The 22,984-nt window shown below is 39.2% G+C and overlaps 3 protein-coding genes across 4 annotated transcripts; 1 reads left to right on the top strand and 2 right to left on the bottom strand.

Moving 5' to 3' along the window:
• Positions 1–1,066: 1,066 nt before the first annotated feature.
• fnta (farnesyltransferase, CAAX box, alpha) lies at positions 1,067–5,582 on the bottom strand. Its single transcript, XM_044204307.1, has 9 exons — positions 5,398–5,582; positions 4,820–4,905; positions 4,449–4,563; positions 4,017–4,121; positions 3,590–3,716; positions 3,198–3,346; positions 2,706–2,768; positions 2,224–2,416; positions 1,067–2,050 (listed from the first exon to the last, which is right to left on the bottom strand). The coding sequence occupies exons 1-9, from the start codon at positions 5,523–5,525 to the stop codon at positions 1,886–1,888; spliced, it is 1,131 nt and encodes a 376-aa protein (XP_044060242.1). The 5' UTR covers positions 5,526–5,582; the 3' UTR covers positions 1,067–1,885.
• A 778-nt stretch (positions 5,583–6,360) lies between these two features.
• aup1 (AUP1 lipid droplet regulating VLDL assembly factor) lies at positions 6,361–14,609 on the bottom strand. 2 transcript variants are annotated; one of them, XM_044204306.1, is made up of 12 exons: positions 14,509–14,609; positions 12,538–12,675; positions 11,848–11,998; positions 11,292–11,479; positions 10,506–10,578; positions 10,110–10,183; positions 9,613–9,679; positions 9,193–9,295; positions 8,945–9,082; positions 8,599–8,738; positions 8,087–8,175; positions 6,361–6,727 (listed from the first exon to the last, which is right to left on the bottom strand). In XM_044204306.1, exons 2-12 carry the CDS (start codon positions 12,609–12,611, stop codon positions 6,682–6,684), a joined length of 1,143 nt encoding a protein of 380 aa, XP_044060241.1. In that variant the 5' UTR covers positions 12,612–12,675; positions 14,509–14,609; the 3' UTR covers positions 6,361–6,681. The 2 variants fall into 2 exon arrangements, with proteins under 2 accessions (XP_044060241.1, XP_044060240.1); XM_044204305.1 differs by lacking the exon at positions 14,509–14,609 and adding an exon at positions 14,091–14,406.
• Positions 14,610–15,532: 923 nt separating this feature from the next.
• ctsf (cathepsin F) lies at positions 15,533–22,702 on the top strand. The gene is made up of 14 exons (XM_044204298.1): positions 15,533–15,950; positions 16,688–16,798; positions 17,379–17,460; positions 18,231–18,292; positions 18,437–18,509; positions 19,282–19,395; positions 19,554–19,702; positions 19,834–19,930; positions 20,071–20,151; positions 20,332–20,451; positions 20,786–20,850; positions 21,059–21,149; positions 21,297–21,355; positions 22,011–22,702. Exons 1-14 carry the CDS (start codon positions 15,702–15,704, stop codon positions 22,083–22,085), a joined length of 1,428 nt encoding a protein of 475 aa, XP_044060233.1. The 5' UTR covers positions 15,533–15,701; the 3' UTR covers positions 22,086–22,702.
• Positions 22,703–22,984: the final 282 nt, after the last annotated feature.

The raw sequence follows: 22,984 nt of genomic DNA, 5'->3' as shown, positions 1-22,984 counted from the left end.
TGGTCTCCTGTTAATCCACTGCGTCTGTGTGTGCATCTTAAAAAGTAGCCAGTGGCATCATAAGCCTTCGTGATAACTGCTGTTGTGGTCACATATGGCCATCAGAACAGAAGGCAGATTTTTGGCTGCAGTCTGTCTTCTTCACCTGTATTTAATAACTTCCATAGCCTGCAGATTGTAAGGGAACCTGTGTGGTTTGTTTGGGCTTGTGCTGGGTTTAATTAGTATTTTAATTAGACACTGTCTGGAACCCTTTTTGTTTTTTTTTGTTCTGGGTTTAACCACTAGGGAACACTGTCCTCCAAACAATGCTTGAAGTGATGCAGCAGGTACCTGATCTGTTTTGTTTATTAAGTTGAAACAGTGTGGCCAATATTAATTTTCACTTGGCAGCCTGGACTGTGTGTCAGGTGGCCTGTTTTGTTATTTCAGCTCTTATTCAACAAAAGTAGCTGCTTCACAGTCATCCAGATTGACCCAAAGTTACAGAGAAACTACTACATTTTATTAAAGGGCGAGGAGGGAAATCTTTTAGAGTTGGCTAGTATATTAGACTAAACGAATCACATCATCAGTGTCATATGGCCCTCATGCTCAGTCGTGTCATAACTGCTGATGACGTGAACTTGCCGATCACAGTGTCCTCCACACTAAGGAGGAAAAGCAGAGAAAAGCAAGCAGTCCTACTCTAATATGAAGTATTTAGAGAAGCTGTAATTATACACGGCTGGCAAACCAACTGCTTGGTAAGAAACTGGAGGGATGGATTGTGTTGTAGTGTCAGCACAAGTAGAAACAGCTGCATCTAGTGGAGTAAATCCATTTCCTAGCGCCGAGGGAGTCCAGGACATGAAGCTGAGTGTCAATACATGTGCTGTATGCACACTGCCTCGCTGGTTAGTTCGGTTTTCTTCTGGCAGCACAGCTCAGACGACCAAACAGAACAATACCAAGAAAGTGGTTCATTTAGAGCAAAAAAGGGAAAGCTGTGATGTTGTGCGAGTCATTGATCAGAATGCAGCAGCATACCACTGCATTTCAATAGTTTTACAAACCACTCTCAGTATTACTACAAACTGTTTTATTTTTATGTTTCATGATGCTTTTTCCCTTCCGATTACATGTATTCTCTGACGACACCACCAAACAATCAAGAAATGTTCCAGTATTTATATGAAGAGTGGGTTTACATGCACATAATACTCCATTTAAAGACTTATTTGGAGTTAAGTCACTGAGTATCCATTCAAAAATATCACTGTATTTGGAAAGTTACCACAAAACTAATTAAATTACATTTAAAAGCAACACAAATAAGATAAATATGTCAGAATGCTAGTATAGAGATGTTTTTCTCTCTAACCAGATATTAAGTTGTGTACCTACCATCACTCAATGACATTAAATTGAATTAAGTGTGCATGCAAACTCACACTCACAGAGCTTTATCAGTACTCATTGCATGGGGACTGCTGTTCAACACAGACTGATAGGTTCAGAAGACAAAAAGACTTATGTATTCAGATTCAAACAAAGAATGAGAACAGCCACTCTAATAAATCTAAAGGTGACGATAAACTGGCTAAATGTATGACACAGCTTAATTGTGTAGTTATTTAGTCCCAGCTCTTTCGGGTGGAAAAAAAAGGTGATAAATAATTAGCATTAAATCCAATCTCTATCCTATGTTTGAAACAGAGCGTTGCATTTTATTATGTATTTTTTGCCGTGTATCTGTTAGATTTCGCCTCAATCCCTTCAACCTAGGTGTACTCAAGTTAGTGGTTAGTTTACGAAACGTCTTCATCCATATACATGACAGCGATTTATAGTAATATCAAACTGCAGGATAAGAGTGGAAATGGTGCGAGTCTCCTGGTGGTCTCTAGCTCATCTCCTGCTGCCCAGATGCTGGAACTGATGGTTCAGGATGATCTGCCAGAGGCTCATCAGAGGGGCCGCTGCTTCCAGATTTGCTCTTTAAAGAACGCCCCAAAAACAGCCAGTACTCTTTACGGATGGTGTCCTTCTGTACCAGGAGTTCACAAATCTTCGGGGACATAAACAAAAAAAAAAAGATTTTCTGTTTTTTTCTAAAACAAAATAATCCTGATCTCTCCAGATGTATCGATAAGCAACAAATACATGCTACATGTCAGAAATCCAAACAGTCATAATCACAAAGTTGTAACAGGTTGTATTTTCCTTTAACAAAGCACTTACTTCTAGAGCCTTTCTTAAAGTTTCCTTTCGTTCCTCTTCCTCCACATTGTCTTTTTCATTGCCGTTCTCCAAGGCGTCCTCATAGCAATCAAACAGAAATGCTAGAAGATAAGGTGAACAGTGCGTCTCCTTCAGCTCCAGGACTCTCTCCAGCAGGCCTGGCTGAGACGACAGACCTCTGTCTTGCATCATCCTGTGGGGGTGAGGAATACTGTCAGTGAGCTTTTCCATTTTTAATAACTGAGTTTTCACTTGTTTTTCCCCCTGTAGCACGTCATATATTGTGAATGTCTGAATGGTCAGGGCACACTGAAATATTGGTGATTTTGCTTGAAGAAATCTCCTTCAGTCAGACTGAACATGACGACAAGATTCATATATCAGAGAAAATACAAATACATGTTTGCTCCTTGCAGATTTCCTGGGATTTAGATAAACTAGGAAAAAAAATAATAAATTAAAAAAATGATGTTACATCTTACCCTTTCAAATAGTTCCATGCGCTTTCATTGTGGGGAGCCTTCTTGATCTGCTTCAGACAATACCTTACACAAAGAGAGGAGAATCAGTCAACTGTACGCTGCAGAAAACTTAATACACTTGCACATACTGAAGCAGCAACAATGAAGAGGTTATAAAAATCTACTTTTATTGGTCATACAGCTTGTTCATAGGACATTAGGCAAGTAAATACAGGAAAATATGCTTATCACTCAAGGAAATCTTCCTCTTAAACATTGTATTTGACTTTCAGTGAATTGTATTGTCCCCTTAACACTTGTAACGCCTGTGTATAATACATCTTATTATTATATTATTACATCTTTGTATGTAAAGACTGAGATCCTTTAAATATAAAGCTATTTATGGTAGGAACTGTGATTCCAAAAATTGCTATCACTTCTCGTCCAACTTGAAAAAGTGCAAATTAACTTTGTGTCCAAATCGTCCAGATTTTTAAGAAGAGTACTTACTGAATCTCTCTCTCCACTATGGCTGGATCAGTGAAGCCTGTGGTGTGAGAAATTACAAAATGCCTCTGGTTCCATGCAGAGTTATTTCTCACATCTTCTTCCAAGAGACTCTCCACAAACTCCAGCTCATTGTCCCACAGTTTGTACTCCTGGAGATTGAATAAGACAAATGTTGGCAACGTATGTGTTTATGTAATCATGTAGTGCTTTTAGTGGTGGCCCTGCAACGCATGAGACAAATGTTGACCACAGAAGGACTCGAACAGCACATCAACAAACAACCAAATTAATAAGTAAAGGATTCATTCTGGCAGAGTGGCTCACTGTGGGCAGAAAACTGGATCTCAGTTCTCATTTTTGAAGCCAGCTCTGCTAGGTGCCCCAACACCTACCTGGATGACCCACTGTCTGTGCTGCCAGGCGTGGTAGTTCTTTGCATCTTGGCTGAGAATGTCCGCAATGAACTCCAATTCCTCCGAGGGGTCGTTCAACCACTCTACCACCATACGTCTGTGATGCCTGGGAGAGGAGTTTAGAAAACAAGTCTTATTTTCTAATGTTTTCATTAAACTGAATCATTTTAGAAATGCTACAAATCTTGTCTTTTTGAGAAAAACTTTTTTTCAACCCAGTCTTATTTCATTATTAATATTTGATAAAAGGTTAACAAAATTTAGAAATTGACATAAACAGCCTTTTCAAAACAAATACTTTACACACATTAATGACCATGATCATGAATATTTTCTTAAGTAATATCGCATTATTTAACAACTGCTACATAAACATGTGACCTGAAATTACTTTGCCAGCACTCACCAGACTTGGTAGTTTTTGGGTTGCTCCTCGATGATGGCAGTAATGTACCTCATCTCCTGCCTCAGGTCCTTTGATAGGGCTTGCAGTAGTACTCGCCTGTAGTGCCTGCACATGCCCAAACCCAAGAACCGTTACAGTACATTTTCACAGAGGACACTGTCATTTTCAGAAGGTTCATTAAGGGATAGCTCTATCCAAATACAACTTGAGATCCAAAGATAAAATGTCATTCTGTCGAGGAGGAGTGCTCCCTCCAATTCGAGGCTTTTTCAAGCATTCTCCAAAGTACCATTTTGAAAATAATTCTATAAACTATGATGATTTTAAACAGAAAATCATCTCTCTTGTTTTTGTTGCCCACCATGTTATGAAAATGAGACACTGCTAAATAGTACATTAGTTTTCCATAGTCCAATCATGCAGCATGCTCACCAAACTGTGTAATTGGCAGCATTTAGTTCAATGGCCTCTGCTGTCAAGGTGAAAGCCCTCTCGCTTCTTTCATCATTCTTCAGGAGTGCACGGAAATAGTCATAAACATCTGAGACTGTTGGAAGAAATAAACGTACACTAGTTATACAAATCAGAATTTAAACAACAAAGTTCTGACTTAAACTACTACCGAGTATTTGTTTGGTCTTGTGTCTGTGGTACTAAGGAAAAGTTATAGTTACTATAATTATTAAGTTACTACAAATGTATCATGTTACAAACTATGGTTCGTGGATCTGCATGTGTTTGCTTGTCACTATGGTGTCTCCTATGTGACTCCCATCTCTTACTAACAATCCCAACAGTCTTACACTTTTCAGAGTAGGCGATCTTCACTACAGGATTTGGTCCATCATCCTGAGGAACAGGCTCCAGGTCAGCCCACTCCTTTCTGTCTCTGAAACACAGAAACACGGGGGTGGGTTTCCTGGCTGCTAACCTACAATAACTTACTGCCTGAATGTAACGTTAGCTAATGTAGCTAGCACTTATTACAGTACTAACGCTAACTATTTTGCTAAACAAATGCGATAAATATGCAAATTCATAGTGAAATAATTAAGTTAAACTTATTTGTAGCGCTGCGTCGGCACAGTTAATTTGCGCATTGGTTAGTTTTCTAAAATGTTGATGGGATGAACTTACAGAATGTCCCCAGTCAATTAGCACAACACTATTCCAATAACGAAACGTTTACTGTTGATTCTAATGACACTGGTGATAACGTTATAATGGCAAACATTAACGAAACTAACTGCTGAAGCTCACATTAAACCAGAAGTTATCAAACATTACCGTGTTTTTGCAAACTACGGTTAACATTAATGGAAGAAGTAACAGTTACCAAGCTAGCCACCCAAACGTGTAGAAAATGATAACCAAACACTACCTGTAAAATATATATCGAGTCGGGTCAACAAAATATTCATCCTCGAGGTGGTCCTCAGCCTCGACATCAAACTCTTTGTCTTCTTTAACGTCTACAGATTCATTTAAAGTTTCCTCGATGCCTGACATCGCGAACTTGATAGCTTAATAGCGTCTCTGTTCCGTGAAGGTGGACGAAAACGTAATATCCGGTGCAGCGGAAAGATGCCTTTACGTACTGCGGGAAATACTGCATTTCTAACCAAAAAAAGCGCCGTTTGACAATAGTCATAAAACTATCCGGACACGACTTTATATATAGTACACAAGATTTATTATGGATGTAGTCCAGTCACTGGAAAGTTTTTATTAATTTTGTCTTTACCAGCTGTTGGCATTGATAACGCTTTCTAACTGGACCAGTGGATCTGCATATCAGCAACATCTGCTCACACTGCAATTAAGTATCTCATTCAATTCAATCTGAAGACATTTGTATTTTTTACCTGCTTCAACAGGGTATGACAAATACGACTTTCAGCTTGCTCCTTTACATTTGCTCATATTCACATCATTTAATAAATTCATAGTGCATGAATCACTGTTACTCACCAGTCTTGGACTGTTATTGTTGGTGTGTTTTTGTCCTAATGACCAAATTTCTCCCAAAGAGGACAGAAGAGACTCCAGTCCAGACTAGTTTTCTCAAGCGCTGTTGTGGGACCACTTCAGTAGCCCAAACAGAATTACTCTCTGGCTCCCTCTTATGGCAGGATTTGGTAGTCTTGCATTTGGGGGAAATGCAAGCATGCATTAGAAATGATTAAGAAATATGACAGTAGTCCTTAAATTTATGAATTAAATATTAAAAATACAGATTATATGCAATTCACATTTAAACTTAATAACTTCTTTCTTCTTTCCCAAGCAAAGCTTTGGGCATTTGAGTCTACATTAACCTGAAACACCATCAGTGACAAATTTCTCAAGGTCAAGCGGAACTTTATTTTCATCGACGACTCTGGACATTATAAAAATAAATAGATGATTCAGTCAGTGGATCGTAATACAAATTGTTATCAAAATTATGTATCAGCCAGAATGAAGAATTAAACACATGCATAATCACCATTCCATCAACGTATACATGTTCTGAATACTTGTCCATTATTTGCAATTAACAAAATCTGTCTTTAAACAGAACCTGTTGACAGAATATAAAATCACCATTCGAATTATATAGCTATGCAAGTTGAATATGCTTCTCTCTGACAAGTTTTCAATGATGGCTTGACCCAAAGTGTGTTCAGTGACTGTCTTCTTGATCCAATCCGTGTTTTTCAATGTAGCGTCTAGATCAGGAAAAACAGATAAAACCAACAGTTAGTGTTTAATTTATAAGAGTAAGGATAATCTGTCAAGTATTTAACACACACACCTGGTATAGATGGCTAATGTGACACAAACACTACAGACATGTGCATGTATCACTTTTCTAGTTGCTTCTGGACTCATTGTGGTTGCAATCAATGTGTTTTGTTTTTAACATGAATACTATAAGGAATTACAATATTTCTTTAATTACATCATTTTTCTGAGCTGTAGTTTAACCTGCAAACCTTTTTTGGCCACCTGGGGGCAACACCACAAGCTGTGAACAACACTGTCATAAAAGTTGTGGCAAACATGCTAACAAACAGCTGCTTATTTTCACATCCAGCAGTTACAGAGCAACATTATCATTCATTTGGAGTTGTGTTTCAGGCAACCTGACAAATGTCAGTCCAATATCCACTCTCCTTTTGGCTGTTTTGCTCTGCACAAACTCCAGGTGAAAATATCTTGCTCGGCTAAATGTTTCACTATGTTCACTAGCTAGTCACTAACTTCGTTAATCTGCCGTTTGGTGCTCGGCAGGCAGCATACAGTGGGTTTATCAGAGCTTTTTAACTGAAAACAGCTGCCCGCTGAGACTGGAAAGAATGCTGATGAGAGTGAAGCCAAACAGTAAAGTTGTGGGCAATAAAACCAAAACAATGAGCTAAAACTTCAAAACTCTCCGTAGAGCTGAGGAGAACTGCAGAGTCGGGTGATGACTCTCTGGGGGTTTGTCACTACGATCGACATCTTTTACATGACACATAGTTATGTGACTATGCTTTATGCCAAAGACGCAAGACAGAGTTAAGAGATCTCATGTTGGTCAGTCCACTTTTCTCTCAATGACTTGCTCCTTCACTGCTGTTTCAGAGACAAATCTGTAGGGTCTAAATTAGTGGAAGACAGGTGTATTAGACAGGTGTATTTTTACATGCGACTTTTGCCTGGTGCTGCTGTAACACTATGTAGATTCAATACTGAGCGACAGACATGGCCCTAGGAATGAATTCAAAGTAAATCTCAAACCAAATGAATATTGCAGAACTGTTCACTTCCGCACCACTGCAAGATGTTGTGCATAATGAAGCAGCTTTGGTTTTTCTCTGAGGTGTCTTATTAACATGAACTGAACAGACATGGAGCATTTTTGACGAGTCCAGAAATATTTGATTAAAACAATAGTTGAGAGACTAACGGAAAATTTTATTCCATCTTGTACGGCTGACCTTTCTGCCATTTCTCCTGCAATACTGAAACAAATTCTGCTCCTCTTACAAATAATAAAATAATCTCTTTATGATGTGATATTGCTAATAGCAAGGAAATCTCACCTTCTTGCAAAATTATACAGTGCTTCTTTTCTCTCTTGGAAAGACAGATGCCTGTCAGTTGGTGATCTCCCAAAAGATTTGGCAGCAGGCTGTGGATGAAAAAAAAGTGGAATTACCAACTTAGTAAAAAACAAACAAAACGATTGCATTTGAAAACAAATACAATCATTGTGACACAGCATAAAATATATAAAGTATATATGTATGTAAATAATAACTGTGTATATTGTTTTATTATATTCTAAATTTACATATTTGTATATATGTTCTACGTGCATGTGGCACGAAGGGGCTACAACTTACATTTCATTGTGCAACCCTGTGTTGTAAAATGACAAATAAATGACCTTGATTCCTTGATAAAGTAGCTGAACTAAAATTTCCAATATTTTATTGTTTCGATGCAACTTATAATTCTAGGAAATATGAACTTCACGTGTTATGATTAAAATGTATCCTAAATTCTAATTGCCCAGTTAGATAGAGAGCTCAGGCATGTTGAATTGTCAAACCTTTATGGTGGGAGCAGAATCGGAGGCGTAGGAGATGTTCTTAGAAGGCCCAAATGTCGAAGTCCCGGTTGCTTCCATTGGAGTTTCCTCCTTGTTCTCCAGCAGATTTGTTATGGTGGTGTCAACACAATTGGTTTTTGCTGTACACAATCAAGAGACAACTGTAAGTGCATGGCAATTTAAACCCTGTTCATGTTTTTGAAGGATGTGTTACAAATTGGAAGAATGGATAGAGCAGAATGTGGTGGAGCAGGTGGAGCAGAGAGAACACTAATGACAGTTCATTCCAATGGGGTGGCAGGGATGTGGGGTCAAAATGTAAACGTGCACTGAAGTTGGGCTCTACCTAAGTCCTTTGCGATGACATTCAGTGGGACATGAGGCAACACGTCCTTCACCTGTTGAGCCATTTTAGCAATCCTATGATCATCAGTACCCAAACTCTGGACCATGAAACCAAGTCCAATAGAGGCAGGTCTGACACCTAGGGTGAGGAAAAGAACAGCTGGCATCCCCCAAACACTCAAAAACCAATCAGCTGAATCCTTACATGTAGAGAATCAGATGGATAGTGTGTTTATGTAATATACTTACTTGTAGATGTTTGTGGTACACTGTGTCTTTTTCTTTTGATGTGCTCTGCTTTATCGGCTTTAGTGATCTTGGTGGAGACCAAGCCAAGTTCACTGGCTAGTAGCTGAAATTAAAGACATACATAAGACATGTTTAGAGTACAACTGCAACAAATGCAGAAAAGACAAGGCAATTAGTGATACTGATGGACAAAATACAGGGCGGAAATCATAAATCTAATAATGGTTGTGCTTTTAGGGAACTGTAGCTAGATCCTTCTAGTTTACTAAAGAGGGATCTGGGTATAGGTGATGGGGTCAGGAAATTGGATGAATTGCCTAAGTTGCATTAATGTACAACATGTTTTTCTACATTTTTTGTTTTTACAGTTACAAATCTAACCCTTTATGAAGCCACTCAACTGGCAAACATTGATTTTACCTCCTGGACTTTGTTGGCAAACTCCTGCATGGACTCGCCATCCTGTCTGGATACTGGTGGGAGCCAACTGCGATGAGAATGAAAAACAAAAAAGCAAAGCAATAAGTAATTCTGACAACAATTATGGCAACAGAATTGTTCAAAAGCAACAGGAGACTATTAAAAAACTAAATGTGGAACTCAGAGCATTAAACATTACTTACGAAAGCAATTTAGTTTTAAAGCCATTTGAAACTCGCGCTCGTTAATCAACATTACTGGCCTGAAAGATGAGCCTGGGGTTGTTACTTGTTCCAAAGCAAAGTGTCTTCATCAGCTTTTTTTTTTGTACTCAGTGGATCTCGTTTACATAACTCACATCTCCACAACACTACCTCAGTTTACAAGAAAAATAAACTAAACTATTGGATTATTATTGATCATTCAGCTGCAGGATATCAGGATTCAACTTTAAAAAGCAATTGCTGATAGAAATAATGATACAAATTATTTAGTACCTTACATGATACACTGTACATGGTGCAAAAAATGTCCACAAGAGCTCCATCAGCCAACTTGACTCTGGTGTGCTCTGCAGAGACAAAATACAATGAAGTCAATCATTTTGTTTTATTACAGTGTAGGGTGACATGCCCTACATTCAACTATGTATGCACAGACAGAGCAGATAAATAATAGCAGTGGCACGGTGCTGTGGTGACCCAAACAATCCTGCATCTATTTAAAAATATCCTCACTGATTGTAAAAGCCCATCTTTAGCTAAACAGCATTCAAGATTCAAACAGTGAATGCTGGAAATACACAATAATCATATTTTGGTAATGTATCTATCTTATTTTTGTGTCTCATCCCTGTACTCCATTTCTGTCTTAAAATGTTCAAATGACATTACCAAAGCAATCAATGGTCTGGTCACCCGTAAGGCCACAGGTTGAATGGAATCAGTCAGTGTGAAAGGCCAAGAACTGAGAGGGAAAAAATATATTTAGTATGTTAGCTGGTGAGTATGTATACTGTGAACAAATAAGGTTGGATAAGCAAAATCTGACCTTAGAGGTATAGAATTCTGAACACATGTCAAATTTCTTTCATTTGAAAATATTCATAAAGTTAATATTGAGAATCCTGAGGCAAACAGCCAGTAAGCGGGTAATGTGTTTTGTACTGATTTCATCACGTGTGTAGTGAAAAACTAATATAAAGCGAATTATTGAACTCTGCAAACAAAAGCATTGCAATATTCCTGATTCTATTATGAAGTTAGATTTAGATTTCAGTGCACCTCCAGGAGACTTCAGCTGAAGATATAGTACACTTGGTTCAGAGTCGCTCAAATTAACGGTAGAAATGAATCAGTTATGCAGCTGTTTTCACTCCCATACACTAATTTGCCCATAGAACTCTAGAGGGAAATTAGTAGGGGGAAACAACCACCAAAGTAATTCATCTCTATCTCAAAGTGCCATGGAAGAGGAATGACAATTTGTGGCTGGCTTAAATTAAATCACTGTTTCTTTTCACAATCACAATTACCTATCCTCAGCGGCTCATACTTTCTGCTAGCACTGCATCAAACATTTGCACTCACAAATAATGACTGTCATCCTCAGTGACATGAATCAAACATGTGTTTTTACACAGAGTAGTTGGATCCAGCAAGAGAAATGGTAGCACTAACCTGAACTTGAGCAGGCCAGCACGGCCGTTTGTGGTGTCCTCTTCAGGAAACAGGAGCAAAGGTGGGGTGCCTTCAGTGGAGCAGTACCTCTGAAGAGACTCTCCTATTGCTCCCTGGCCAGAGGCTGCGTGGATTTCCATGAAGCCTCTGGCCCAACACACAAAGCCTGTGGAGCCCTCTAACTGGGGCTAACAAGCAGAAATAGATACAGCAAGCTCACCCAACACTGCATTTAACAGTAAAATACCATAATGTGCACTGGTAAAATAAAAAAGGAAAAGCTGGGATAGAAAGATGACCTGGACATATGGCTCATTTATGACTATCAATAATTTATACAGCTTTGAATTAAACATTGTGCAGTTTTCAGCTGATGCATTGAAACTTTTAAGAGGAACGTACATGCCATATCCACAATTACATCACTGCAGACATGTTAGTTGGTGCGTGCTGACAGGTATATGTAGCATTCTTATGAATGAGAGATGGCTAAAAGCTTTAAAACATACTGTATAACATGGTTTAACAAAGAACATTTTAAAAGTCAAACACTCACAGTGCTGCAGGGAGTCAGAAGGTTGATTATGTTGTGGTCGAACTCTGTCACATGACTGCATATGTAGAGCTTGGTGTTTTTGTCTCTGGAGCGAGGGTTTTTCTGTCTCACATGCATCCCCAGGACTGAGCACATTATCCTTACAATAAATCTAAGAAAACAAAGAAATAAGGGTGGATGTAATGGCTTTTTTTGGTAATTATTATTATTATGATGATGTGATTATGTTAGTATGTATGTTAAGGTTCTTCGATCCCACAGTCCTCGCCTTTATTTAAACATGGAAATTACTGAGAGCCAGATCTCATTTACAATAGGTCGCTATATAAACAGACACATACCATATCAAATATATTGAGCAGCCACGCGCCTTAATGGTATTTAATGGGGTGGCTGAATTTAATGCAGTCATTATAGCTGTGAGAGGCAGCCATGCTGCAATTATTTTTAATGGGATACACAGTGTGCATTATACAGTGTGTGTTAGCATGAACTGTCACTGTTTTTCCTTATATATTTCTACTACTTGTACCTCAAGTATTATTAATGACACACATACGTGACTACTACAGCTACTGTTGCCACAAGACAAGTATTATTACTACTGAGAGTAAAATGTGTTTACTTTAAAATAAATTATTACTATTAATAATTTAATACTTTAATTAATTAATACTTTAAAATACTTGCCTTCTAACAAAACTTTCTGGAAGTGCACAGCTGACCAAGAACACGTGAACGCCAATAAATATCCGTATTAACATCAAACAAATGCCAACTGGAAAGTAAACCAGCAACAGCAGGAGAACAACTGCATCTTTGGGAAACCTGTACAAAGAAAGAATCAAGAGTTGTAAACAACATTTTTGAAGGCAGTAGCTGAATGTTGAAAAAGGTGAAATATCATTGCTGGTGAGATCTTGACAGACCACATGAATCACACTGACAACAACTTAAAGCAATGAACAAACTTTAAAAGGAAGCAAACACAAAAAAAATCTAAATATAAGCCATGTATGGACTGTATTTATGTCAATACTTTATGTACTTGAACTGAACCACCAAAAAAATCCACACCAAGGTTAATTGCCAACTATCACTCTTAAGTTGTGTCACCATGTTATATTACCAAATAATAACCATTATATTTTTAAAGACCAGTCACAGAGATATAATGTGTCATACTGAGGAGCTAAGGATTACATATATTTGTATTCTACAAAAAACCCACATTCAGGACAGCCACTATGTATTGTATATAATACTGTTGGACATTGGCAACTCCTCACTCTGTTGTTCCCACTTACATCTGTCCTACACCTGCTGGGAAATTACTAAATTAGAGTTTAACGCTTTATTGTGAATTTAAGCATTTCTCTCAAGTTTAGAATATGATAATTAATCTCTGTTGAAGAATAAACATTGCCTGTCACCTTCAATATAGAGTCCGCATTAATGTGAGTTTCAGTCTTGCATTTAACCACAGTCCGCAGCTTTCATTTTCTACACGTTATTACATGCGTCTCTACGTGATTGGCAGTTAGGTGCTGGTGAACATCTGAGATGCTTAATATTCAAGCTAGTCCTATTCTGTCCTCAAATCCGCCACAATATGCTGCACCTACATGCATTATGTCACACCTGTATTTATGTGACAGATGGGCCATTTATTTTTTGGAGTATATGGTCGAGGCACAACTTTTACTTTTCAAATCTGCGGCGAGGTTAATGCCAGTTATTCACTCCACATACATAGAGACAAGTGTTATCTCAGCCAACAGTGTCAGCTTTAAATAAGTTGAGTCTTTCAGAAAACTTCCCTCTCAGCTATCATGAGAGAATGTTGTAATTTTAGTAAGTTCTAACCTACAACCATTGTAGTGCTAGCTAGTTGAGGCGTTACAGCTGATGACAGCGCGATGTGTAGCTACACTGAAATTAGCATTGCACAAGGTTGCATAACAAACGTTAGCAGTGAAACATTTACAGTAACGTCACCACCACATAGCTATGTTAGCTAGCTAGCTGCGTGTTTTATAAAAGGTGTTATGCCCCTTCGTCTGGAAGCCTACATGTAGTTAACGTTAGCTAACGTTAGCCAACGATAGATGTCACCGATAACATTATACTGTATTTCCTGAAAACACAGGATAAGACCGTAACGTTGCGGCAACTGTGGCTAATTAGCGTTAGCTGAAGGTTAACAGCAGCTTTCATTAGCTAGCTGCCGTTAGCTGACTTACCGACGAAAGTCGAACATGTCTTCAATCCCCCGAGTCTCCATGTCTGCCAGTCAGACCTTTGCTCAGAGGCTAATGCTAAGAATACAACTTGATCCCTAAAAATAAATGAGTCATAACGTTCACGACAGCAATTTTGTCGTTCGAGGGCTAAAGTGGCAGCTAACGTTACTGTTTCCCCCGACGAGCTAGCGAGACTGGAGTAAAACCTTTTCGGACAGCCTATTTCATCAAGTTTAAAATGTTAGCTTAGCTATCTGCCCGCGGTGCTAGCAGCGCTAGCGCCTGTGCTTCGCTAACAGCAACAATAATATAACTTCCGGCCACAATCCTCTAGAATAAAAGTGCTATCGACATAAACGTGAACTGATTTAAAAGTTGTGCTAAATTTGGCATAAAAATATACAGTCTGCATACTCACCCTAATCTTTAGGTTATTCCCATGCTTGAATGTAATCTATAGCTGTGTAAGAAAACAACTACAGCAAAGCCAGCCTAGTTTAGCTGTATAGTTTGTCTGGTCCATAGACTGGTCGGGTCTTTTACTTTCAAAATAAAAGTCCCCTTACAGGAAAAGCGTCGAAAAAGTACGGTATTTGTCGCCCTCTAGTGGTTATGTTTGATTATCTCACGTCAATTCATCGCAACAAGCCACAGTCCACAGTTACTGGCTGTTATTACAATGGTGTGCCACTTAAGAGGAAAATTAGATTTTACTAGCATTTTTTAGAGGTCTAGGTCAGCCAGACCCGTCTCTTTCAAAACTTCTATCTGTAGTATCTGAAAATTGTTCAGCGTGATTCTTAAATAGAAAGTACTTTGGTATTTGGTAATGGTGAAATTAATAACAATTGCATCTGCCCCAATACTAGAGCGGTACTTTGCAATTCCCATGAGATCTGGTTGACTCTCTTGATGAACTTATCAACGAGAGCACTAGAGTTAAGTTTAGTCACTTACTTTCTTGCTTCCATGTGTTTGCTGAGGCCCGTCAAGTAGTATTTATTAAAGTAGTACCTTTTCAGTTGCACAGCAGGTTATTTGGATGTGTACATGTCCAGAAGAACATACCTGATTATTGTGTGCGGCACTTTACTGTTGACTTTGTTCTCTCTGGTCTGTCAACATCAAACATGAAACTTCACTGTTTCACCAGATGTTCTATCATTGCTATGCCCTCCCTACCTTTAAGGTAAGGAGCGCCACACATTTTGTGGTAAAAGACAACGGGACGAAATGGCAATAATTACTTTGTAAAGAAAAAATATATTATTTCTTTGCAGTCATCCTATTTATATACAGTGATAGAGTATTTTTTTACCTGTTATTACGGATTTATAATAGACAACATTGTTAAATTTTGAGTGTATGTGTGCAACACAGTGTACTGGTGTTAACTGTACATTTCTTGAACACACCCCGCCCTCCCAGTCTCCTCCCACAGCCTCGCTGTTAGATTTGTTTGGCAACAACACTGCAACGTTACCTCTTGTATAACCACTGCTGATAACTCGACATCGATTTTTCTTCTAGGAAAAACAAATATCGCTCTTTTTAACTGCGCAAAGACTGGACACCGGTCCCTTTTCTTTTTGACAACACACCGGGGCCAACATGGTGGTCGGATTCCGCTGTTGTCCGGTAATCCTGTGGCTGGCCCTGGCCGCCGTGCTGGGCTCGGTACTCGGACTTGGTGAGGACATCGACCGGCCTCTGTTCGGGCCTCCAGGCTCTCCTATCCGGCTGCAGGAGTCGGACCCAGGCCTGAAGAAGGCTCTGGAGTTCGCCGAGGAGCGCTACAACCGGGGCTCCAACGCCATGCACCTCCGCAAAGTCAGCCGGCTCATCTCTGCCACCAAACAGGTAACATAAATAAACACGGTGTCTTATGAAAACATTTTAATGTTTTTATTTTATTCACAGCATTGTCTTATTTAGTCATAACAGACTGATATGGGTGGAGAATACTGGCTGTTTAACGTTTCAGTAAGAGTTGTACGTGCTAAGCTTTGTAAACAACAGCGCGGCTGGGTCTTTTTAAAGCTGCGTCAAGGTAGCAAGAGTTAGCTAAACAAAGGCCGGAAAGAAGGTGATTTACCTTCAAAATAATGGCGTAATCCGGTCACTGCCATATAAATGGTCCTTGTGCATACAATAAAAATGAATGATGAGTACATGTGTATTTTCACCTCTCGCGGACCTGTTATCAAATGTATTAAGAGCATACCAAGAAAGGTTACAGGCAGCATATGCCACTCAATATGTTCATCTTTTCATTCTGACCGGAAGTCATAGCATTGAGTTTAACCTGGCTTGACACTACAACCGAATGGCCTCACCAGAGTTGCACTGTCATTTATCATCCATCTGTGCAGTATGGCCTAGCGCCACCAGAGTGTCCATGCAGCAAAAGAAGCATCCACACACTTCAACATAGTCAACATGCATTCACAAAAGCTTAGTCTGGATAAATGTCATCCAAATACACACGTATTGTATGACCACTAGTATGCTAGATTTTAACACAATTAGAGTCATGTCTGATGATTTCTTGTTTGTAAATGAAAAGTGACCACTGTATGTATTTGTGTGTTTTCCAGCTGGTTAAGGGTATCCGCTACACCATAACAGTGGAACTGAGTAACACTCAATGTAAGAAATCCACCATGCTCAGGACATGTGACTTCTATCCCGTGTCACAGAAACTCAAGGTAGGATGTGTGTGTTTGTGTGTGTGAGTGAGTGCGATGAACTCAGTGAGAGAAAGTAGGTCATTGTCATGGTTTTAAAATAGCAGATTTCACTGAGACGTATGTAATATCCCAAAATGGGAACGTGCTTGTGCGTGCATGTAATTGTGTAACGATTTCTTATTGCAGCAGTGTAGTTCTGTTTGTTCAGCAGAGATGTCACCAGTCATCTGATCTTGTGACTTGAGTTTGACTTGAAGTAATCCCAAGCACACTCATGCCTCATACCCACATGCACGCATACACAACACTGACACATAAACTTCTTTTTTGTTTGTTTCTTTGTTTCTCTATTCTTAGGCTATATAGTGGAAACCTTTTCCCATTTTAATAAACTCTATCTAAGCCAAGGAAAAAACATACAAGACATACAAGTGACATAAATAACTTGCTCTGTTTGATGTTTTTAGCTTGGGCTGCAGTGTGTTAAACACATTATTCCACTTATTCAATTTTCAACACTCTGTATATATACTGTATCTGAGAAAATAATCAGGTTAATGCACTGTTTATAATATGTGTATGCTTTTGTTCGTATCAGACGGAGGTGTGTGTGTTCGAAGTGTGGGACGTTCCCTGGCAGGGCACCTCGACTCTGCTCAAACAGAAGTGCCAGCTTAAAGGTCAGCCAGCAGCCAGAAACATTGATCATTAAACATCTAGTTTTCATGGTTTTTCAGTTCCACCTGTCCTGCGGTCGAAATATAGCTGAAGAACACAGCTGTGGTGCACAGTGAATGACTCTGCACCGGTATCTCGCATTTAGTCTTACCCCTCTAGATTAACTATAATTGTTTGTTAACTGTTGACCTACTGTTTAAGTGGTTTCAGTGTTATCCCATGATGCTTTGCTTCCTCTGTAATAGCAGCCGTATCTTCCAGGATGACACTGGCTCTGTCAAACTGGTTAAAACAATGTATAAAAAAATGTATTTGGATGTAACACCAGGAAAACACTTTGCATGTTGCTAAAAACAGTTAGGATTAGATAGATTTGACCTTCATTGCTCAGTTATTATGTAACGCTAATGTTCGCTAACCTGGTCGCTAAGGGATGCTTTATACCAAAGAGATAAATGAGGTAAAAGGTTAAATAGAGGTTAAATACATTTTTCTTTTATTTTTAAGCCAAATGCAATGATAGAATTTATTTTAGGCTCTTCTCTGTTGTAGATCCACTTTGTGATTCAGACTTCAGAAGATGAGTGTTTGTTGCTCAAGCACAAGCAATAATGAATCATGTCAAAATTGTTCCACAGCTTCTGTGTATTTCCAGTTATTCGACGTACTAATTTGAAAGTCGCTGTACTTTTAAACACACGAAACATGAATATACTGTCGGTGTTATGCACATTGACACTTAACATGCTTTCCTGGATGTCTCTCTTATCAGTTGAACCTCAACTAGAAGAGACCAACAAGGTCGTGGATGCATCCACCAGCCAGCCTCTGGAGGTAAAAATGATGTCATATTCAGATCAATAACAGGACTGCAGCTGTCCATTTGTTGTGCAAACTGCTATAATCAGTTTGAACATGAGAGTGAGGGTAAGGTCTGTGTTGTTGATTCTGTGTGTTTGTCTGCTCTTTATCTGGCAGGAGTCCGTGGAGCTCTTGGGCCAGTTCAAAGAATTCATGGTTAAATACAACAAGGTCTACAGCAGCCAGGAGGGTGAGAGACTGACATGTATATATATATACTGTACATACCAAACATAGCAAGGTGCATATAGTGTCGCATTCCTGTCTACATGCCCTGAACCCTTGATGTACTCACAGCCTTCTCATAGCAACAATACAAGCCTACCTAAACAAATCTCCCCCATCGATTCAGAGCCTTTGGAAATAGTATATCATCTGATGGATTAAAAGCATCTCATCAGCTGTGATTAAACATGACCAAAATTTGAAATAGCGAAGAATCCCAGATGAGACATTAAATGCAACATAACCGTGACAGTTAAACCACATAAATATGAATACACTTTCAGAAGTCCACAATAAAAAGATAAACAGGTGTAGACAGAGGAACTGTTTTATCTCTCAGTCATTAAGTGGCAGATAATAGAAAATCATAGTTGTTTGGCTGGAGTGATACTGAGCTTCTAGCTTCTAGCTTTATATAGGCTACTGGTTGATTTGTTGCTTACTGGATTGAGATATATTTATCATCATGGAGAAAATGAGGAATCCAACACCTTCTAAAAATCACCACAAGAGAGACACAGGAAACAAAAGGTTACATGTTGGTTCGTGTTCAGAATCGTGGGATCTGTCAAAACAACCCAGATCAAAACACTGATCATCTGCCTGCTCACTCAGTGTGTTTCACGATTAGCACTTAAAATGTATAAAATGAATATACAGGGTAGGAAAACAGAGTCTTTCACCACCAAGTGCCAAATCATTTTTTATATGTGTTTATTTGACCTTTGATCCTGCAGAGACAGACCGCCGTTTGCGCATCTTCCACGAGAACCTGAAGACTGCTGAGAAGGTCCAGTCTTTGGATCAAGGGTCAGCTGAGTATGGTGTCACCAAGTTCAGCGACCTAACAGGTATGTGTGTGTGTGTGTGTGTGCATTTGCTTTTATTTCCACACAGTTTCCAATGAGGAAAAGGATCTTCTGCTTTTCACGTGTTGCATCAGCTTTTCTTTCAAAAATCCTCTGCAGTAACACAAACGTTTGAGTGCTCTCCTTCTGTTTTTCTCCAGAGGAAGAGTTTCGCTCTACGTATCTGAACCCGCTACTGAGTCAATGGACTCTTCATCGACCAATGAAACCGGCCTCTCCTGCCCGAGACCCTGCCCCTGCCAGCTGGGATTGGCGGGATCATGGAGCTGTCAGTCCTGTTAAGAACCAGGTACCAACAAACAGTTAATTATAGGGCAGTCACCCTAATAGCATGTCACTAATGAATAAATGATACCTCCTGCCTACTTCATGCTGATTGGGGTGCGTGTGTGTGTGTGTGTGTGTGTGTGTTAATTGCAGGGTATGTGTGGATCCTGCTGGGCATTTTCTGTTACAGGCAACATTGAAGGCCAGTGGTTCCTGAAAAATGGGACGCTGCTGTCCCTCTCTGAACAAGGTAACACACACACGTACACACATGTGCACAGACCCACACAAACACAGATGCTACAATAATTCAATAAAAAAAAAAAATCACTGTTTACATTTGGAGATAAGAGCCGTGACTTGATTGGTTCACTGATTTGTCCCTCACAGAGCTGGTGGACTGTGACGGGCTGGACCAGGCGTGCAGTGGAGGGCTGCCGTCAAATGCTTATGAAGCTATCGAGAAGCTGGGTGAGAAAGACACGGGTGAAGTGACGTGTGCAACCCTTTTGAAACATTTTAGCTTCCAATCCCCATTTTTTCTTAGGACATAAGAGCTATTTATTGACTCTGAGCAGCCTGCAAAAGCATACATGTGATTTATGCTGATGCTGAGTGCAAGCTTTAACCTTTTAATCTTCATCCTTCAAGGTGGTCTGGAGACAGAGACTGACTACTCCTACAGCGGGCACAAGCAGAGCTGCGACTTCACCGCCATGAAGGTGGCCGCCTACATCAACAGCTCTGTGGAGCTGTCCAAAGATGAGAAGGGTGAGTGGGCTGAGCGAACAGAGAGGCAATGAAGAAGAAAGGGAAGAGAAAGCGCTGATAAATGTGCCAACAGAATTTCCATACTCAAATACACACCAAGAAGCTTTTTTTTTATCTGAAAGTGACAAGACACTAATTAGATTTAATGAACAAATGTTAATGGCATACTGTGACTCCAGTGATTTGTCATTTCCTGTTTCAGATACGTAGTGGAGATTAATGGGTGTTGATTTTGCATGTATATTAATTGTAACTAAAAAATTCTGCCGTGTGGCAGTTTGAAACAAATGGCTGTTAAATGGACTCATTTTGTTTTGGGTTTTTTTCTCCTCAGAAATTGCAGCTTGGCTGGCTGAGAATGGACCAATCTCTGTTGCTCTGAATGCCTTTGCCATGCAGGTAAGCAGTTTTGTCACCGCTATACTCAACAACCACAGCTGAATCACTAAAATTCGACATACTTAACACACTCCTATCGCCTCCATGAAAACTATACATCAAGAGATAGCAACATCATGTCACAATGCATCTTATTTTCACTAGTATTTAATTATCAGCATACAACCATACTTAATTCATTTTATAATTGTCTTTTGAATTTCTGTAGTTCTACAGGAAGGGTGTGTCTCACCCTTTGAAGATCTTCTGCAACCCCTGGATGATCGACCACGCTGTGCTGCTGGTGGGATACGGAGACCGTAAGTGTTTTTATCCTGCAGTTCCTGCGACGGACACATTTGTTTGTCCTGTTTGCCGCCAAGCTCCTAAATAACAAGCGTATCAACATAAAAAGGATGATGAAGGATGCAGTCAAGGGCACTGTGTGAATGTTTCTGTGCTTTCAGGTAAAGGTGTCCCATTCTGGGCCATCAAAAACAGCTGGGGGGAGGATTATGGAGACCAGGTAAGACTACCCGACCCACTAACAGACTTTGTTTGTAGATTTAGAGAAAGATTTAAAAAGGCCTTAAAAGTTTTAAAAAATAATATAAAATACAGCAACTAGAACTCACATTCAGATTTTAAAATCTCACCAGAATTTCTTGACTTGACAAGATGATCGGTAAATAACAGTCGCCAGTGTAAACCTGAAATGTGTCAATGTGCAGTCTTGAATTTGACATGCAAGACCTTGATGGTCACAAAACAATCCAAGCAAGCATAAAAACCCTGTTCTTATCTGCGACTACATGTTTTATATTCACCTCATACAGGGACTGGACACAATAGCATGAACCTGTACACTTGTACCTCACCTTTACAGTCTTAATAGAACAACAGCCCTGCAACATATACATAACGTTATTGTGAAAGTTAGAATGTTCCGTGTTTTTGAGACCGTCAAAGAGTTTCAACTCAGTGATAATGAGGCCTCAGTCTGCTGTTCTGCTGGGTTGCACCATACTGTACAAAACTAACAACTGTTTTGTATCATTGCATTAAATTGGAAGGTTTGATTACACAGGATAATAGTAAATAAAGTTACTTTGCTACTTTGTTGCTGCCCATATAAAGTTGTGAGACTATGTGTGTTTTTTCTCTCTCTCTCTCTCATACAGGGCTACTACTACCTGTACAGGGGGTCCAATGCGTGTGGGATCAACAGGATGTGCTCATCTGCTGTAGTTAACTAAACCACTAACACCACATATTCACACATACACACACACACACACACACACACACCATCAAACTACATGTACCACAGCTGCCAGCTGACCCCACCTTTACACTACGCACACGTACATTTGATCCAGAGTGCATGATGATCACAATCAGACACACATAAAAGTCCTACTGATGTTACTTTTCCGTTAAACCAGAATGGTGTTCCACCTTCATACCTCACACCTTGTGTCAATTTACTAAAAACATACCAGCTCTAATAATGCTAGCTTTGCTGAGAAATTTTATAGTAATTTTAAAGTAGATTTTATGTGTGCATTTCATTCCGTTAGCAATAAAGATTGCTGTGTTTTAGGCAGTATCGATTTTAACTAATCTCTCCTCATAACTGAGCCTATGTCCGATAAAGAGCGTGCACTAATTCTAGTTAGACTTCTGTCTTGTCAGTTTTCTTGGATGTTTTGTTTCCAGTGTTCGTGCTAATGCAATGTAGTACTTCTGAAAGATGGGTGTTTTACCGTATACATTGGTCTGCACATTACTACATAGCTACAATGCAATTGTAAAAACTGCTGTAAGATGGTGAGAAATGAATGATGGTTGAATAAAAAAGTGTGGAATCCTATTCTTTGTTTATGGTGTTCTTCACTTATATGCACTGGAGCAACAGAATGAAACTTTATCAATTGAAAATACAAATAAATGCAACATTAAATTCTAGATTATAATGTCTATACAATGACTTCATCCATGAACCACAATAAATATCAAATTACTAAAATGTCATAGTGACCTATATGAAAAGGAAGGGAAGACAACATTTTACTTTATAAACATGCACTGCTATCATGGTGTCTGGACCGTTTTGTAGTCTGATTATAAGTATTTAACAGTTCATTGGCCATAA

This window comes from Siniperca chuatsi, linkage group LG8 (assembly GCF_020085105.1).
Source record: "Siniperca chuatsi isolate FFG_IHB_CAS linkage group LG8, ASM2008510v1, whole genome shotgun sequence".
Classification (NCBI taxonomy): Eukaryota; Metazoa; Chordata; class Actinopteri; order Centrarchiformes; family Sinipercidae; genus Siniperca; species Siniperca chuatsi.
This window is presented reverse-complemented; position numbering and strand designations above follow the sequence as displayed.

Coding starts and splice junctions, on each gene's coding strand:
- fnta (XM_044204307.1), bottom strand. CDS start 5,525: ATGTCAGGCATCGAGGAAACTTTAAATGAATCTGTAGACGTTAAAGAA. Junction 4,564..4,819: donor GATCGCCTACTCTGAAAAGT/GTAAGACTGTTG, acceptor TTCTTCCAACAG/TCTCAGATGTTTATGACTAT. Junction 4,122..4,448: donor GCTGCCAATTACACAGTTTG/GTGAGCATGCTG, acceptor GGGCATGTGCAG/GCACTACAGGCGAGTACTAC.
- ctsf (XM_044204298.1), top strand. CDS start 15,702: ATGGTGGTCGGATTCCGCTGTTGTCCGGTAATCCTGTGGCTGGCCCTG. Junction 18,510..19,281: donor GGTCTACAGCAGCCAGGAGG/GTGAGAGACTGA, acceptor TTGATCCTGCAG/AGACAGACCGCCGTTTGCGC. Junction 20,152..20,331: donor TGAAGCTATCGAGAAGCTGG/GTGAGAAAGACA, acceptor TCATCCTTCAAG/GTGGTCTGGAGACAGAGACT.
- aup1 (XM_044204305.1), bottom strand. CDS start 14,131: ATGGAGACTCGGGGGATTGAAGACATGTTCGACTTTCGTCG. Junction 12,676..14,090: donor GACATGTTCGACTTTCGTCG/GTAAGTCAGCTA, acceptor TTCTTTGTACAG/GTTTCCCAAAGATGCAGTTG. Junction 6,728..8,086: donor CTGTATAATTTTGCAAGAAG/GTGAGATTTCCT, acceptor TTCCTGATCTAG/ACGCTACATTGAAAAACACG.